This window comes from Agelaius phoeniceus, chromosome Z (assembly GCF_051311805.1).
Source record: "Agelaius phoeniceus isolate bAgePho1 chromosome Z, bAgePho1.hap1, whole genome shotgun sequence".
NCBI lineage: Eukaryota > Metazoa > Chordata > Aves > Passeriformes > Icteridae > Agelaius > Agelaius phoeniceus.
In genome coordinates, this window is record NC_135303.1 from 55,336,166 (window position 1) to 55,353,122 (window position 16,957).

Consider the following 16,957-nt stretch of genomic DNA (forward strand, 5'->3'; position numbering starts at 1 on the left):
CTGTGCAATTCATAACTATTAGACAGATGCTAGGAAAGAAAGTAGAACCACAGAATCATAGAATCATCAAGGTTGGACAAGACCTGTAAGATCATCCAGTGCAACTGTAAACACAGCACTACTACCACTGTAACCCTGAACTAGTAATCTTATCACCCAATGCCAGATCCAAGCACCCTCAGGGATGGTGACTCCACCACCTCCCTGGGCAACCCATTCTAATGCCTGATCACCCTAACAGTGACAATTTTTTTCTAATATCTAGTCTGAATCTCCCCTGCCTCATCTGAAGGCCATATGTTCTGGTGCTCTCACTGTAGGCACAGTAGAAGAGACCTGCCCTCACTTCACTGCACCCTTCTTGCAGGGAGTTGTAGAGAGTGATGAGGTCCCCCAGTGTATTACTTTTAATTTGTTTGCATTTCTGTGGTGGTGTTCACAGGGGTCTCAGGATGAGGGAAGAGACAAGAATTTTGATTCTATGTTTCGGAAGGCTGATTTATTATTTTGTTATATATATTATATTAAAATAAAATTATATATTGAAACTATACTAAAATAATAGAAGAAAGGATTTCATCAGAAGGCTAGCCAGGAAAGGAATGATAATAAAATCTTGTGATTGACCAGAGAGTCCAAGACAGCTGGACTGTGATTGGCCATTAATTAAAAACAACTGCATGAGACCAATCAAAGACGCACCTGTTGCATTCTACAGCAGCAAATAATTATGGTTTACATTTCATTTCTGAGGCCTCTCAGCGTCTCAGGACAAAAAATCCTAGCAAAAGGATTTTTCATAAAATATGTCTGTGATACATGTCTTTTTATTTATAGAATTAATGTTCTCCAGCTATGAACACTAGATGCCTGGTTCTGCAACTCCTTGTTGAATGTATTCACGAGCTGTTCCACTGAAACAGACATTAAGACTTAGGCAGTACTGTGCCTGGTAGCACTTCAGCCATTGTGAATATGAAAGAAGTTTCAAAACTGTAAAAATTGGGTTTTACTTTCCCTTTTCCCTGATTCCCTGTAGTAAATTTAAATGCTTAGTAGGGTATGTAAGTGCACCTTCTCCCTCTCCTGTGGCTGGTATACCTATTTTAGATGTACCAGTTTTAACTAATTTTTATAACAGAAACTTTAAAATGCCTGCAGTGTTCCTACCATTAATATTTTGTTACATTGCATTTTGGTACAATGTATGATACTTATTTACATCACTGAATTCTCCACCTTGTTTAGGTTGTCTGGAAGGTGCAGATGATCCCATGCATAAATTCAAAATATCTGTTGTAAAGTTTTTAAACATTGTGTTAGGAATTGTATCATTTACTAATGCAATTGTTAATAATTATCTTTAGCAGGGGATTAATTGGTCCATATGGCCATGCTGTCACATTTACAGTGTCAGATGCAAGTGTTTTCTCACCCAGAAAGGTTTCCAACTGCATTACTTCATGCAGATCAACAATATCTTGCTAAAAATAGACGTTTGTTTCGTAGTTGCAGCTGTGGCCCCACCTTTTATGTTTCTTGTATTTCCTCTAATTTTTTGGTCATGGATTTATTTTACTTTTTCAAAGTACGGCTTGTTTACTAAGCATGTTTTCTTTGTATTTTATTTCTGTTACATGTTTTCAGAGAAAAGTTTAGTGTCTCTCCTCTTAAGTTTCAATAGAAATAGTTTTTATTTAACTATGCCTATGAATTTTGCAGAAAGATTTATTTTATAAGTGTTATGCTAGGTAAAAAATACCTACTATATTCCATTTCAGTAATGCAGAGTGACCTTCAAACATAGCCAGTTGCACAAATTTACTAGCTGGCAAAGCTTGCTGTCTTTCAATTATTTGGTTGTCTAATGTGCATTTCAGACTGACATTCATATATATGTACTAAATGATTTGCTATTTGGTTTGGTTTCTTATTCCTGGACTAATTGTTCCATCTCCTGGGTTAGTAAAATAATAGTTAGAATATAAGAATGCTATTAATCTGATACTATGCTTGGATTTTTTTTTTTTTGACAGTTTGCCGATGTTTACAGTGCTCAGGAAGTTTACCATTCCACTTACTTTACTGCTGGAAATCATCATACTTGGGTGATCCTTTTTGTTTGTTTTTGGGGTTGTGTTTTTGTTGGTTTTTTTTTTTTTTTCCATTTAAGATTCCTTTACTTTAGATCACATCAAATGGATTACTTGTGTCATCTCATCAGAAAATTGAATGAGTGATTTTTACTTACAAATAGAGAAAAGCAAAGAAAGTGATTTATGTAGCATTTTTGAAGGCATAGATATAGACATTTTAGTGAAGAGAGGGAAAAAATCAACTTTCCTCCATTTTCATATCTCATTCTCTAGACTGTTACGTGGGTTTCAGGTCAGCAGACACAACTCAGTCACTTTCAGTGTTTATGTTTGTGTCTTGTCTTCTAAACTGTGAACTGCTTCAAACAGACAGATCCTTATGTCTCCAAAGAGTGCTGATAGCGTGGCAGTCTGCTTATGTAGAGTAACTGTCTGGGTCAAGTGTGAAAACATACCAGGTTAATGAGGCAAAAGGGTATTTACCAGTTCTTAGATCAGAGAATTCCTTACTTACAGACACCTATGTTATTTTTCATGAGAAATTAAGAAGGATATGCTAGCTGCTCAGGATCTCTAATTTCAGTAGTACTGAGTTGGAGGAACAGGAGTAGAAATAAATCATACTTTGTCCAGAACTTCACAGTTCTATCCACATGACTGGTGCTGAGCTCACAAGATGAACTCACAAGGAGAAAACCAGCTTGCTGAATCTGACCCCAGGCAGCGTGAGAGTGATGATCAGGGGAAAGCTAAAACTGCAAAAAGCCCCCAACTAAACCGTCATCTGCTTTTGGCTGAAGCAGCAGTTAATTGATCAATGTGATTCATATTTGGAGATGCTCTGGAATTCTTTTCTAGTTTTGACTTCTCCCAGGGAAAGCAAAACTTGCTGTCTTCTGTTGGCCTGAAGACTCCCACAAGCAAGTGAAAAAAAATGTGAGTCAGTGAGATGCACATAAATGCTCAGCTGGAGAACAGCAATGTGGCCTGTGAGTGCAAGCAACATCCTAACCAGTGGAAAGCTTGGGAGGAGAATGCTGTGTTGGTGCAGACTGACACAGTGGATTTCGTCAGGGCTGAAAATGAAAGGACTCTAGAGAGTCTGTGCAGGCTTATGTCAGGATTTTTGAAACAATCAAGATTTGGCTTGTTACTCTTGAGAGTCATTATGATCAAAGCCTAATTTATCTAGAGTCTGCTCAGCACATTATTCTTGGGACAGTGGTCCACAGGTGTAGTCCTTTACACACAGGATTTCTCCAAGAGTATTTCTTCAAAGAGAATTGTACATTCTGTTTTGAGGATCTTCTCTCTCAGTCTTATCTTGACAAAATAAGGACTAGGGGAATATCTGTAAGGCATGTTGGAGTACGATGCAAAAATTAGTGCTTAAGATATTTTCAAATAAAGTGGTGTAGATATAAAAACCTTTTAACAGGTTTACAGTATGCCTTTTACTACTCTGTGGCAGCACTGATGTGGTGGTGAAGAATGTTATAAGCTCCATGTTTTCCCTTTCAAGTAAAAAGTTTCAGTTTGAGTTCAAAATAAGTATCTATTTGAAAATAATCCAGACAGTGTGCTGTATAGCATCTTCCTCAACAGAGGTGGTATGAAAAGCTTCATGAGAGATGTACTGGACTGCTGGACGACTCTGAAATATGTCTATTATGAATATCAATACACATTAAATTTGTTTGGTTCAGTGCTGTTACTTTGAACCTTTAATCTTTACTTTTATAATTGTCTAGTAAGAGAGTGCTCAGTATGCTTTTTCAATTTCTGTTCTCAGGGCCAAGGTCTGACAGCATGGCACATGAGCAATCACATTTTTTCTGTAAGGTTGTCAAGACTTTGCCCTCCTATTAAATGTTCTGTGATTGTTAATTACTTTGAAACTTTTCAGGCAGACAGCCGTTTAATCTCTGCTTCAAATAATGAAAATGTGAACTGTTTCAATTTTTGCCTGCAGGAAACGGTACCCACTGAATATCATAGTCAGCGTATTTGCCATCATTCTTGGGGCTTTCATAGCCGCTGGGTAAGGTTTTAATTTCTCATACAAAGCCATATTATGAGGGGAGGGACAGCAGGAGGACTTTTTCCTTGTTTAATTCTGAGTAAACCTAAGTAGAGATAAGTTACTTTGGATAAAGTTTTGATTTGGAAAATCTCTCTAGTGACATCTCTAGGAGGTGCAGTTATACAAAGGAAAAAATCTAATTCCTGCTGACAGTCTTTGGGTGTGTCTTTTTCCACCTCTAGGTTTTCCATGTTTGCAGGATCATAAGTGAAGCAAGTTAAAACTGTGTGAGGAATCTTGTTTATCATGGTATCAGTGTATTTTAATAATCTTGGAAAAGTATATTCTTGTTCTGGATAGAAAGAATGATATTTTGGTTGTGAAATATGGAGTTATACATTATATATTTTTTTAATCATAAACCCCCCCCCCCTTTTTCTTTTTTTTTAACTTCTATTGTGAGATAATTGCTACAATGCACCCGTATGCTGTTGTCCTCTGTTTTATGTTTGAACATTCCTTTACCTACCTGGAAAGTTAATGTTTTGCTTGTTTGTTTCCTGGCTTTGCTATGAACAAGGGTAAATAATTTCCATGTGATGTGACAGAGATAGAGCCATGTCCTATCAAATGAATTACCCTGTATTGATGAGATAACTAGTCAAAACAAAAAGGATGACAATATGTCTGAAAAACATACAAACCAGCTGGATTTTATTCCCTAGCTGCTTTCTTTCTGTAGTGAAAGAAATAGGTAAGTAAATTCAATTATAATTGGACTGGTTGTCAGGGTTGAGATGGGTGGAATTTTTCTCTGAATGAAAACTGAACATTTCCTGCCACTTTCACACTGAGCATTAGGAACTCTGATGTTTCATTTGTGATGGTCCTGTGACTGGAGAAATGTAAAGTACTTTGACTTACAAAGAAGGCTTGAAGCCTAACCTGTGACTGGCTGGAGTTCATGGGATTTGCATATCCTCATTCACAATATTTGTCTTGGTAAACAAGGTAATGCAATGGATTGCATATTTTTTGCTTATTTACAATATAGTATTTCTTTCTTTCTTTCCCAGGTCTGATCTGTCTTTCAATCTGGAGGGCTATATCTTTGTGTTGCTAAATGATATCTTCACAGCAGCAAATGGAGTTTATACAAAGCAGAAAATTGATCCAAAGGTAACTTGGGGTGATTGATTTGAATTTAGCAGTGAGCTACTGTCTTGGTTTAGGGCAAATTTAGGGAGGGGTCCCTCTAGAAAGCAAATTCAAGTGGCCCTTCTCCCTACCTGATCGGGAGATAAACTTCCTTGGAGAAAAGTGGAAAAAAATATTTATTTAACAAGCAAGGTAGTCACAAACATGAAAAAAAAAAAAATAATATTAAGCATTGGAACCTCACACTGTTCTGAAGAGATGGCAAGAGAGACTCTCTCTCAGAGAGAGAGAGTCCTTGTCATGGAGTGTAGCTTGGCTTGCTCAGTCTCTTATCAATCCCTCTGGTGCTAGAAAATGCCGTGTCCTGGGCCCTGGTGGGGCACAGGCATGAGCACCTGGTGTTTTCCTGGGTTTTCAGTCAAGAGCAGCTTTGAATAGTTCCAAGAAAAAGAAAAACTACAGTCCAGGGAACTTCTCTGCCTCAGCTAGCTGAAAACTAACTAAAAGCAAAGGGGACCTCTCTCCCACTGTCCGTGCTGCAGACAACACACACCGAGAGAGAGGTGAAGCTCTTATCTCTATGTTCTTGAATACAGCTGCCTCAGACATTCCACCACTTCTCCTTTTCCCCCTCTTCACTCTTGGATCTAGTTTTAAAGGCACAAAACTTGTTTCTAGGCTAAACAGACAAATGGGGATAAAATTCAGCATCATAAAGTCACCCCATTAGTCACCCTAGGACACCAACTTATTATATGACTTTTATGTACTTACCATTATGAACTCATAAATAACTTTATTTACTTTCACATTCCAGTTGATACATGCATTCTTAATAGAGAACAGCCTAGAAAAAGTTGTTATTTCTATCTCTGGCTAGGCTTTGGTAAGCAAACTATATTTTCTTTTCTCCCAAGGCTTTTAAGCAGAGTTTGTAGTTATTAAAAAAAAAATCAAACCATAAAGCAAACAATTTACCTCTAAATTTGATATGTATATATATATAGGGATGATGACTTTTTTTGACTAGAAACACGTTATGTGAGGTTTATGTAGAATAAACAGAGAACTGTCCAGCCTAAGTCATAACCACAGTAACTGTAGAGTTTCTCAGTTATCTAAAAGCAAGTCTTCAGCAAAAGCAGGTGTGACAAGGTATTAGTTGATGTCTTGATATACATTATTCATGTAAATGTTGAGCAGGCTGCTCTTCAAATGCAGTGCCATGAAACATACTAAGCCATTGCAAAGAGCAGTCTTAGATAGAGGTTTGGTTTCTGACTTCTGTGGTTCACTCTGTATAGCAGAAATATATGTCTTTTAATAATCTTAGAAATCTTTGTCGATTCCAGATTGCATTTTTATTTATAAGCAGCGCTTAACAGCCTTACAATTTTCTGCAAAATACCGGAGAAGAGATAGGCTGCAGAGATTTTCTAAGCAGCATGGCTGAATCTGTAGGAAGGGAAGGTTATTTTTTCATTCTCCTAATTTCCTGCCTTTGTGCCAAGCAAGTTAACCCACAGGTTATATGGCAACCCTTAAGTTGCATAAAGTTACATCAATTACCAGTGATTACAGAGCTCTATCTATGAGTCAAACTTCATTAATTTTCCTGTTATATGTTTTTGTGGTTGATTTGTAGTAGAATGACTAGGTGACTGCTTGCCCAGGGAGAGACTTTTGTGAAGTCAACACAAAGCCCTTCTGGACCAGGGCTTTTGAAAGTTCCTAGAGTTGTATAGGAAGTGTCCAAGGTATAACAGAGCAGTAACACTCTGCTGAGTGCACAGACAGAGTGAGTGAAGTGGAATTTCAGCTTAGTATGAAACACTGAATAAAAGGATTGCAAGTTAAGTTTGTATTTTAAATTGAGATGTATTCTATCTGTTTACTTGCTGACAATAATGTCAGAAGAATTACCAGAGAAATATGTAGTATTTTGCTCCCAAGTGGCTTTTAATGCCAAATGCCATGTTTGTTTTTCACAGGAGTTGGGAAAATACGGTGTCCTGTTTTATAATGCTTGTTTCATGGTGATTCCAACAGTTATTATTAGCTTTTCTACTGGAGATTTTCAGCAGGTAAGTAGCAATATTGCATATCTCAGACTGATAATATTATTTTGTTCATATTTCATTTGGGGAGTGAGAGGGGCTTTTTGGTTTTTTCTGAAGAAGTAATTCTCCCTCAATTGATTTGTTTGATTAGTTTGAAAAGTGTGAGTTAGACTTGTCCTTCACATGTAAGAACTTGTGAGTATTCGCTTAAGGAGAAGCTAATTTGTGTGATAGTCCTTATTTGAGTCTTTCTCTAGGAACTAAGGTATGTTCAGGTACACCCAGCTTGAACAAAAGGTTGAGAATCCACCTGCACTGTGTGATTTGCTCTAAATCAAGATTGATTTGCTCTAAAACAAGATTGCAACTATACAGACAATTTTCAATCTTTCTCTTTGAATCTTTCTGTCATTCTGATGTCCAGGGCAGATTTCTGTTTAGTCTCAGTCTAGTTTAGTAACCTACATTGTGGTTTGTCATGGAATGAGAGCAAGAGTCTCCCCAGATAATCCTAATACAGTATCTATAGGCAGTATGTCCTTAAACATAAAATATCAGACCAGAAGGCTTTCCTGGCTCCCTCAGACTTGCTGAGTTGCCTTTTTGGTAATAGTTAAATGAGTCTAGTCATTCATATTCCTTTCTAGAAATGTTTTACATTTGCCACAGAAAATTCTTTGGAGGATGTAATAAATAATTGTAATGTTCTTTGTTGTATATTGTTGTGCCCTGAACTCACACGATTTTGTCACTGTGTTTTTAGAATTCTGCTTTAAGCAGAAAAATTATGATTCCCTGAAAGTGTTAGAATTAGGTCTGCAGTGAATGTGAAATTTCTTTATGTCATCAGTCCAGCATGACCTTGTGCCAGTTTAGGACAATGCAGCCGCTGCCTATCCTGGAAAAGGAGCCCAAGTTTTTATAGCTGTAAGATTTCAATTACTTTTCCAGAACACAGGGTTTGAAATAATTTTGGTAGACCTGGTCAGAGGAGTTTACCTTGTTGCTATGTTTACTTCAGGGGAAAATAAGGAGTGTGTTGTGCCCACTGGCTGATTTGCTGTAAACATCTTAATGCTCAGTTACCTGAAGAGAATAAATATCTACTAAGGAAATACATTTTGGTTGCTGTGCATCGCATTGGTTTGGTCACTTAAAAATAAAAGTACTGTTAAATGTTGCAGATAACTAGTGTCACTGTGACACACAGAAATCAAATTACAGACAAAACAGAGAAAATGGAAAGATACTGATGATAAGTCAGCAAATGATTGTAGATAACCATTTTACTGAGCAGATTTTCCGACCAGTTTTTACCCTGGCAGAACTTCTTGCCTTGACCGTCGCAGCATACGTCTTCTGCTGTGAAGTCAAAGCAACATTACCATGTCTGTCCCTACCCCCATGTGATAGGGACATGCTTCTACTCCTCTAGCTAGTTCTGTAATCTTGGAGAGATTGCAGCTTGTAAATGAATGTCTAAGTTACTAATTTCTCCTCCCCCAGATGGCTCACTGTAAGGACAGGAAAACATGATGCAATGTAAGAGGAAGGGAGCCCCAGAATGGTTATACTTGGCAGCTTGTTGTTGCACACCAGCAAAATTCTAGTAGGGCAGAGCTGCTCAAGATCCTTTTTACCTATTACCGCACATGGTGGAGACTCAGCTGGCCATCAGCATGGACTAACAGCCTTTATTCTGTTTCTCAGGGATGTGTTCAGCCTTAGCTGAATTTGTTGTTTATGTAGCAAGTGTAAACTAACCAGATTAAAATGAGCCATATCCAGGAGTGGCTGGAGATGGAAAAGAATCTCTGACAAGTTTCTTAGTGGCTGGTTGGCACTGTGTGTTTGTTAGCTGCACTTCACTAGGGAGGATACTTCAAAGCAATTGAGCCTTTTCATTGATATTCATTATTGAGAGACCTTAGTAATGCTCAAAAACACAGACTTGGGCCCTGAAAGTTGTTCATGAATGAATCTGTGGTGTGGAAGAGATTTAGAGGAAATTATTTATGTATTTGCTGTTTCTGTCCATCTCACATCAACACTGTTTATTATGTGTTATTATTCACAGTGTTAGTATCTGTCAGTAAATAGCAAAACACAATTTTCGGTATTGTGTTCATGTTCACTGCTTACAGTGTGCACTTGTGTATCTGCACTGCTCTACATGTTACAAGTACTTGTCTAGGTATCAGGGATGCTGTCATCCTGCTGTCTGTCAAGTTAGATGTATTAAATTGTTTCCAGAAGTAATATAAGTGGTTCATAATTTTGGTATGAATTAAATGTATTTTGTGAATTTACATATTTTCATATTAAGTACATTTTATATGTGTTTACAGTTGATTATATAGCACATAATTCTCTCTCTCTCTTTTTAATAGGCAACACATTTCCAGCACTGGACAAATTTTTTATTTGTCTTTCAATTTATTCTTTCCTGCTTGTTGGGGTAAGGATATGGGGGAATAAAGCAGGTTTTTTTCATGTCAGTGTTTCAAATTGCAAATCTCAAACATAAGACTCACTAATAAGTTACATTAAAGTTCAGAGAAAATGGGTTTTCCCTCAGGGTTATGTCTTGACTTTTAATTATTTCTGATAGTGTAAATAACTGTTCAGTGCTATCTGGATTTTTGACCTCACAGTACAGTGCTGAGCAACATGACATTTAGCTTTGTATTTTCTGTACGGTCTGTCTTTTCCAATAATCTAACTTTGCAGTTAATAGCATGTAAGTCCTTAAGTATAAGAACTGTTTCAGTGTGTTTGTTCTTCAAAGCAGCTGGAAAAGTGTGGGAGACTTAAAAGTAATGAAACAATGCTTTGTTCCTGTTGAAACTGCAGAGTCAAAGGAAGAAGGAATTGCATCCTGTTCTTATCTTCCATGTCATATCCAAGGGGTCAAACTAACTTCAAGCACTGACATATAAAAAGCACAGAGAAAAGAGTTGACTCTGCTAGAGCTCAAGTAGCATATTTTAACATGTATTTTGAATATTCATACATCATATGATGTATGTGCACATCTTAAATTAGAGATTCACAGAAATTCTTTTACAAGGGTTTGAAACAGGTGGGATTATAGATTCCAGAAAATTGCTATTCCAGATAATGTTGAATATCTTGAAATAATGTTAAACTTAGCTCCCTGGGAGGAATTTATAAAATTTTCTTCTTTGTTTAGGTTTCTCTTGATGTATTCTACTGTCCTGTGCAGTCATTACAATTCTGCACTCACAACAACAGTAGTTGGTGCAATCAAGGTGAGTTATGGACCAGAAGAGGGAAATAGAAATGCTCAAATAGACAGGAAAGAGCATTGGCTCAGCAGTGATCTTGATTCTGCTTTGAGATGGAAACTCAAAATGAGGGCTAATACTGAGACACTGCTTGTGCCAAGCAAGGTCACACCACAAAGTGACCCTATTCTCTTGCCTTCAAAGTCAGGTATGCTCCAGAAAACATTGTTAGTATTGATCTGTTTTTATTTCTTCCACAAGAGAAACTGGAACAATTTTAATTAAATGGTGTACATTTAGCCACATTTCATCAGGGAGTATCATGTGCCTCTGTTGGTTGTTAGGTTATTGTGTGTTAGTCAAGATGCCCTGATGCAAATCCAGGTGAACTTTTACTTTGGGCTAAACTAATTTCCTTAGCAGCTGATATGTAAGGCTTTTATAGATACAGAATAATGACTAAGCTGAAGTACAGAGTGTGCTTTATGGTTAAGTGCCTCAGCCTCTGTGTGAGAACCTGTGTTCTAGCTGAACGGACTATTTAATTTTGGTTCGTACAAATTCTGGTCAATTTAACCAACACCAAAACATGCATATCATAAAAATTGAACCTGGTGTCCTTAGAGTCTGTTTTCTTTAACTCAGTTTAACTTAAAGCTGTGCATCTTGCTTTGTATTGATGAGTACAGCATGTCTAGGAACATCCCTGACTGCCCCTGCACTTTTAGGTAGGCCAGTTTGGAGAGAAACATAGAATTATAAAGCTGAAAGAGAAAAGATAAAACTGATGCAGCTGTGGGCAAAAGATTTTCAGAATTCAACTTACCTTAACAGGAATAACAGTACTGAAAGTGCTCCCTTCCATGACTAAGGAAAACCATAAATTCACCATAACAAAGTCTGCAAAAGGAGGGCAGTACTTCTCTTTCTACATCCTTTTTCTTTTTTGAAAGCTGCAAGATTAATCTAGTAGTTTTCATTCTGTGGCCCTGAAAACATTCTTTTAAATTTTCTATGTCTGCATCAAACCATTAAGTCAGGGCAAGACTATTTCTGTTTTCTTAGCTGTAATAGTCTTTGACACTCTTTGAACAGCCTTAAAGTTGAGAATCGGGTTATGATGCAACAGTCTCCATTAGAGACTTGTAGAGACAGATGTCATTATGCAGACTAGCTGCTAAAACAATTGAAAGCAACAAAGTGTTGGTAAAATGATCACACACTTCTACATTTTTCCTTGTGTCTTTAGGGGTCTATTTTTCCAAAACTTGAAGCAGGTGGGTGAGAGGTAGAATTTTTAACTTTAAGCTGTGCCTGTCTTGAACCTGTACCAAGTGATTTCAGAGCACATGTAGTTGGAAAAGTAAGCAAATAACCCTCTTAAGGTAATAATGAAGAACTTTTACTGTGGCTTTAAGGCATCCTTTTTATGCTGGAGAACCCAAAACCCACTTTTAAGAAATGAGATTTGAATTCCAAAGATAATAAAGAAATAAATATCAAAAGGTGACCTTAGGTCCATTTTACCTAAATTTAAATAGCCTTTTTTTTCCCCTAGAAAGTTACTGTGCATTGTATACATTTAGAAAACATACTGATTTTATTATTCTTTTCATTGCTACATTATCCATAAGGCTGACATCCATGAAATTAGTTTAAAGGCTGATTTTAAAGTGGTCAGCAACACAGTATAACTATTTCCTTAGAAAAGTGAATTAGTTGATATTGTTTGTATTCATGGAGATGAAATCTGACTTAAATAAATGCATTATTTTTGTTTCCTTTCAGAATATATCCATTGCTTACATCGGAATGTTGATTGGTGGAGATTACATATTCTCCATGTTAAACTTTGTAGGGCTAAATATTTGGTAAGTGAAACTTGAATAGCCTTTATTTATTAAAGCTGAAAATTTCTCAGTGAGTTCTAGTTTTATATTTTGTTTGATTGGACTCATTTGGTGATGCAGTTTTGAAACTACTGGCCTGACAAAGCACTGCCTCAGCATGTCATTACAGTTAGTTATGTCTTTTCATGTCTGTTTTCAGACATTAAATATTGCTGTGGTAAGGCCTAATTGTGGAAATATGCCTGCAGTTTTACTGTGTGGAATTATTTATTTTTTATGAGCAGCAGTTCTGAGCTGTGAGGCTTCCAAGTAAAAGTCAGGTGGGAAGTGAGAACACTGACTGAATGAGTTGTGCCCATTGAATATAAGCTCTAACTCGTGAGTGGTTACTTTCTGGGCTTAGATGATGCCCTGTGTGTGTGAATCTGTGTGAGCAACTGGTAATTGATCTTTGTCTGCTTGGGGCTGCTTTCTCAGATGGGTTACATAGCTCTTAGGTGCTCCTAGTTTATGATAGCTGGTGTTCTTTAGCTCTTCAGAAGGAAAGTTATGTACCTATGAAATGACATCTGTAACATCAGACATCTTTGACACCACTGTTCATTCTCTTTTGTTTAGCATGGCAGGAGGACTGAGATACTCATTTTTAACATTAAGAGGAAACAGCAAGCCTGCACAACCTGGGGATGAAGAGAATGCACTTACAGTGTCAAAGACTTAGACAAAATGCCTGCCTTGAAAGAGACTGAAGATACAAGTTTGTTTAGCATTGCCAAGACCTTAAATAAGTGTATGCTGGAACATATTTGGAACAACAACAAAAAAATCTACCTCAGTTGTCACAGATGCACACAATTCACTGGCTCAGAAATATTCTTGCTCACCATTTTTTTTTACATGCAAGCTAGTTTGATTTTAGCTTTTTCTTCTTAATCTGAAAGCCATTTTGTAGGGAGGAATGCTATGAGCCAATCTTAAGTTGTAGATTTCTGCATTTACCATACTGTACTTGGTGCTATTTCAACAAGATCTTTGAGCTTTGTTTCAGTGACTGCCTGTAGTCTCTTGAGGCAAAATTCCCTGTAAAGATCATGAGGCTTGATTGACCATTGCCTTATGCCATATGCAAACCTAGATATCACTGGGGAGATGAAAGATCCTAGTGTTTCAGATTGATTTCACGCATGCATGTGCTCTTGGGTAAGTGATATAGAAAGTATGGAGCAAAGAGGGTATTTGGCCCCAGATTGTTCCCTGTGTGTCAACTAAAAAATTCAGGCTATGTCCATGTATGTACATTGTGTAGGCATTCTCTCTCTGTGTTTTTCTCATCCTCAATCACACTATGGTGTTCTGCAGAAATTGTCACTGTTGTTATAAATGAACCCTCATAACTTTGCAGCAGATCAAGGAGAGTAGGGAAATGACAGGGGATATTTTAATATTTGAAGATTTTTTGTGTATGTGTGTCTGTGAGCCAGTACTGACAAATCTATTTTTGTTAAGGTACATTTTTCTTTTTATATCACATTCCTCTCCTCTCACCTTTTATCTGCCACCACCTTGCTGCAGAGAAGTGTGCTACTATGTACAAACATAGTAGGAAAGAGAAATATAGATATGTGGAAGACTGACTTGTGTTTAAACAAGGAGCAATGCTAGTCCCCTGTTGTGTCTTATATATACAGTAAAAGCTTATCTGGTACTCATTTATGCTTTCAGTTCTAAGCAAGAAATCATAATGAGCCTGGGGATAACTACAGTAGGCTCAGCTGGTACAGTGGTTAAGAGGCCCAGACTGACTGTCTTAGTGATCATCTGGGACAATAAGACCTGTATCTATATTTCAATAACACCTGTATCTGTATTTCCTTCTTTGAAAATATTTGACAATGCTTACCTGTTTCTCTGAGGAGAAACTGTTAACCTTTGAAAATGTGATAGGCACACTGAAGTGCTGGAAGACAGCAGAGAAATTAATCTTGTTGAAGTCCTCAATTCCCTGTGAGCATGAGCCAAAATTTTTGAAAATAATCAAATCAAAAGAAGATTTGAAAAGACTTTGACATGGAACCAGGGTGGTCTAATGACTTGTTTGATCACTTCAATTAAAATACAGCTAATCTGAAAATACAGAAAATCAGAAAACGTTACTCTGTGTGTAGCACATCAATGACCAGTCTGAATTAGATCTAAGAAACATATGGGTAACACCAGAAGATTCAGGGAGTGACTGCCTGCATGGATTTGAATGGCAAGAGGAGCAGTGACTGCAGATACTAGAAGTGGCATTTAAAGATATGGTCAAAGTGAAAAGAGAAATCTGAGCTATCAATTTTCTCACAGCTGGCAAAGAATGTGACTTTCATTTTCTATCTGTTGAAGACCTGTGGAGGGAAAGCATTGCTGGAAATATTTTTCCGTCATCATCTGTTTTTAAAAATTTCCTATATGCTTAAAAACCTTCAATATTTTTGAGTGTATTCTTTTATAAGGCTCCTCTTTCTTCAGAACATCTCTACCTCCACAATTTCAATTACTGAACCTTAACTCTCTTCCATGAGACAAGGTATTGGAAAGTTTTCATTTTTTTGTGAAATTAGTATGAGTGCCATTTGATTGCAATACTGAAGAACACACAAAGGCATCTGCTAAATAAGATGTAGTTCCCACAAAGGAACACTTAACATTTGCATATAATTAATTAATATTTTGCTCTAACTTTTATAAATAAAATGATACAGATTACAGTTTTCACAGGTGTTTTGTTTGGGTTACTTTTTTTTTTTGTGAATGGACATATTCAATTGTACTAAGCACATGAACAACACTACTATTTGCTTTTTATATGATTAACTCCTCTAGTGTACTTCAAGTAGTTTCTTTAGGTCATTCTGTACCATAGTGAAGTGATTTTAATTTCATGTTCATAGAATGTTTTTGAAGTGCTTCAGACTTAGATTTTTCACCTGAAATACAGACCTGATAGTTATAGTCTTTATGACAGTGTTACTCAGAATAATTTAAAAAATAAATCTAGGAATAACAAGAAATAGGTACTATCTAGAAGTACTTGCAATTGCTTGTATACTTTCACAAAGAAATTCAGCTTCAGTCACTTTCTTTTTTCCTCTGTGTCTGAGATACTGTTGATTTCAGTAAATTTGCTGATTAAAATTCTGGCAATATGGGCTCAACCAGAGACAACTATCATGTTAGAATTTAGGAAATTGTATGGGTTTTTCACCCAGATCATCAATAATTGTGTCTTTCAGTTACTAAGATAGAAACTTAAAACTGATTTTTTAGGTTACAGCTGCTTACTTTTCTACAAATTTCATATTAATGAACTTAAGGTTTTAAATATGACATTCATACCATTATAGGTGCCAGGGTATATTTACAAGGAAACATACAAAGAAAAATCATTACTGGACCAAAAAAATGTTGCCCTGTGCATTAATCTGTTCGTGCTCTAAATTTTGTGGGGCTTTTTTAGCGGTGAAGAAATGTGATCACCCAAGCGACTTTCTACCTATTCACTGTGTAAATTTTTTGCAGTGATTCCTGTGGAAGTCAGAGAGGAAAAAAGGACCTTACCTCAAGAAAAAAACACTTAGACCGAACAATTCTTCACATACTTAAGAATTTATTAATTTTCTTCTCATTATCTTGCCCTAATTTACTTATATTGGGCCCATGACTTGTAGACCTATCTGAGACTCATTACCAACCACAGGAAAAGAAAATGGAAACATGGAAGTCCAGAACAGAAGACTGACAGCTGTGGAAGATTGTGTTTTGATTCCATCATTAAATAGAAGGAATTCTTTTAAATTTTGGGGGCATTAATTTAAAAGAGGTACTCAGCATTATTTTTTACATGTAGAAAATAGTGATACCTCTTCAAATTTAAAGTATTCCTTGAACAGTGAGTAATTTTTTGGGTTATTCGTGATTGATTGTAAATACTTTTGTAAATGTAATATTCAAACCTTTTTTATTTGTTTGGTCTGGCTTACTTATGAGGTGAGCCCTGAGAGGAAAATGAAGACTGCTTTAGTGTGAGGAAACTGGGTTGTTGTTAAGCTAAGACAGTAATGATTTTTTATCTTGTTACAGATAACCTTCCTTGTGATTCAGACATTGTCTTGTAAAGCATCTGCACAATTGTGTGTTTCTATCTGAAGGTGTCAGTAATGTAACACGATAAATCTTTTTTTCTGGTTCTAGTGTGAATTTGTCCTGGAAATGTCTGGACCACAATTTAACTCTTCACTGTAAGAAGTAGTGTTGATCTCTGTTTGGGGTATTCTTTTTTAAGGGTTTGTTTTGGATACATCTCTGGTCTCTATGAATGGTAAACAATGACAATACAATTAATTTTTTGGGTTTATGTAGTTTCCAGAAAAGAAGTGAAACCTTTCTCCTGAGGCCAACATCAGAAATCACTGTTTACTTTGGATTTTCTCAATAGTTTACAAATGTGGGTGTAATGTAGTGATGTTATGCTAATCTAAAT

At 36.6% G+C, this 16,957-nt stretch overlaps 1 protein-coding gene across 1 annotated transcript in view; it reads left to right on the top strand.

The window, feature by feature from the left end:
• Positions 1-15,192, top strand: part of SLC35D2 (solute carrier family 35 member D2) — a 23,780-nt gene extending 8,588 nt beyond the window's left edge. The window contains exons 5-12 of the mRNA XM_054652265.2: positions 2,037-2,108; positions 4,069-4,137; positions 5,196-5,298; positions 7,269-7,361; positions 9,728-9,795; positions 10,531-10,609; positions 12,374-12,456; positions 13,054-15,192. Coding sequence (XP_054508240.1) covers positions 2,037-2,108; positions 4,069-4,137; positions 5,196-5,298; positions 7,269-7,361; positions 9,728-9,795; positions 10,531-10,609; positions 12,374-12,456; positions 13,054-13,156 — 670 coding nt within the window. The 3' untranslated portion in view covers positions 13,157-15,192. The remainder of the gene's footprint in view (positions 1-2,036; positions 2,109-4,068; positions 4,138-5,195; positions 5,299-7,268; positions 7,362-9,727; positions 9,796-10,530; positions 10,610-12,373; positions 12,457-13,053) is intronic.
• The last annotated feature ends 1,765 nt before the right edge of the window (positions 15,193-16,957 follow it).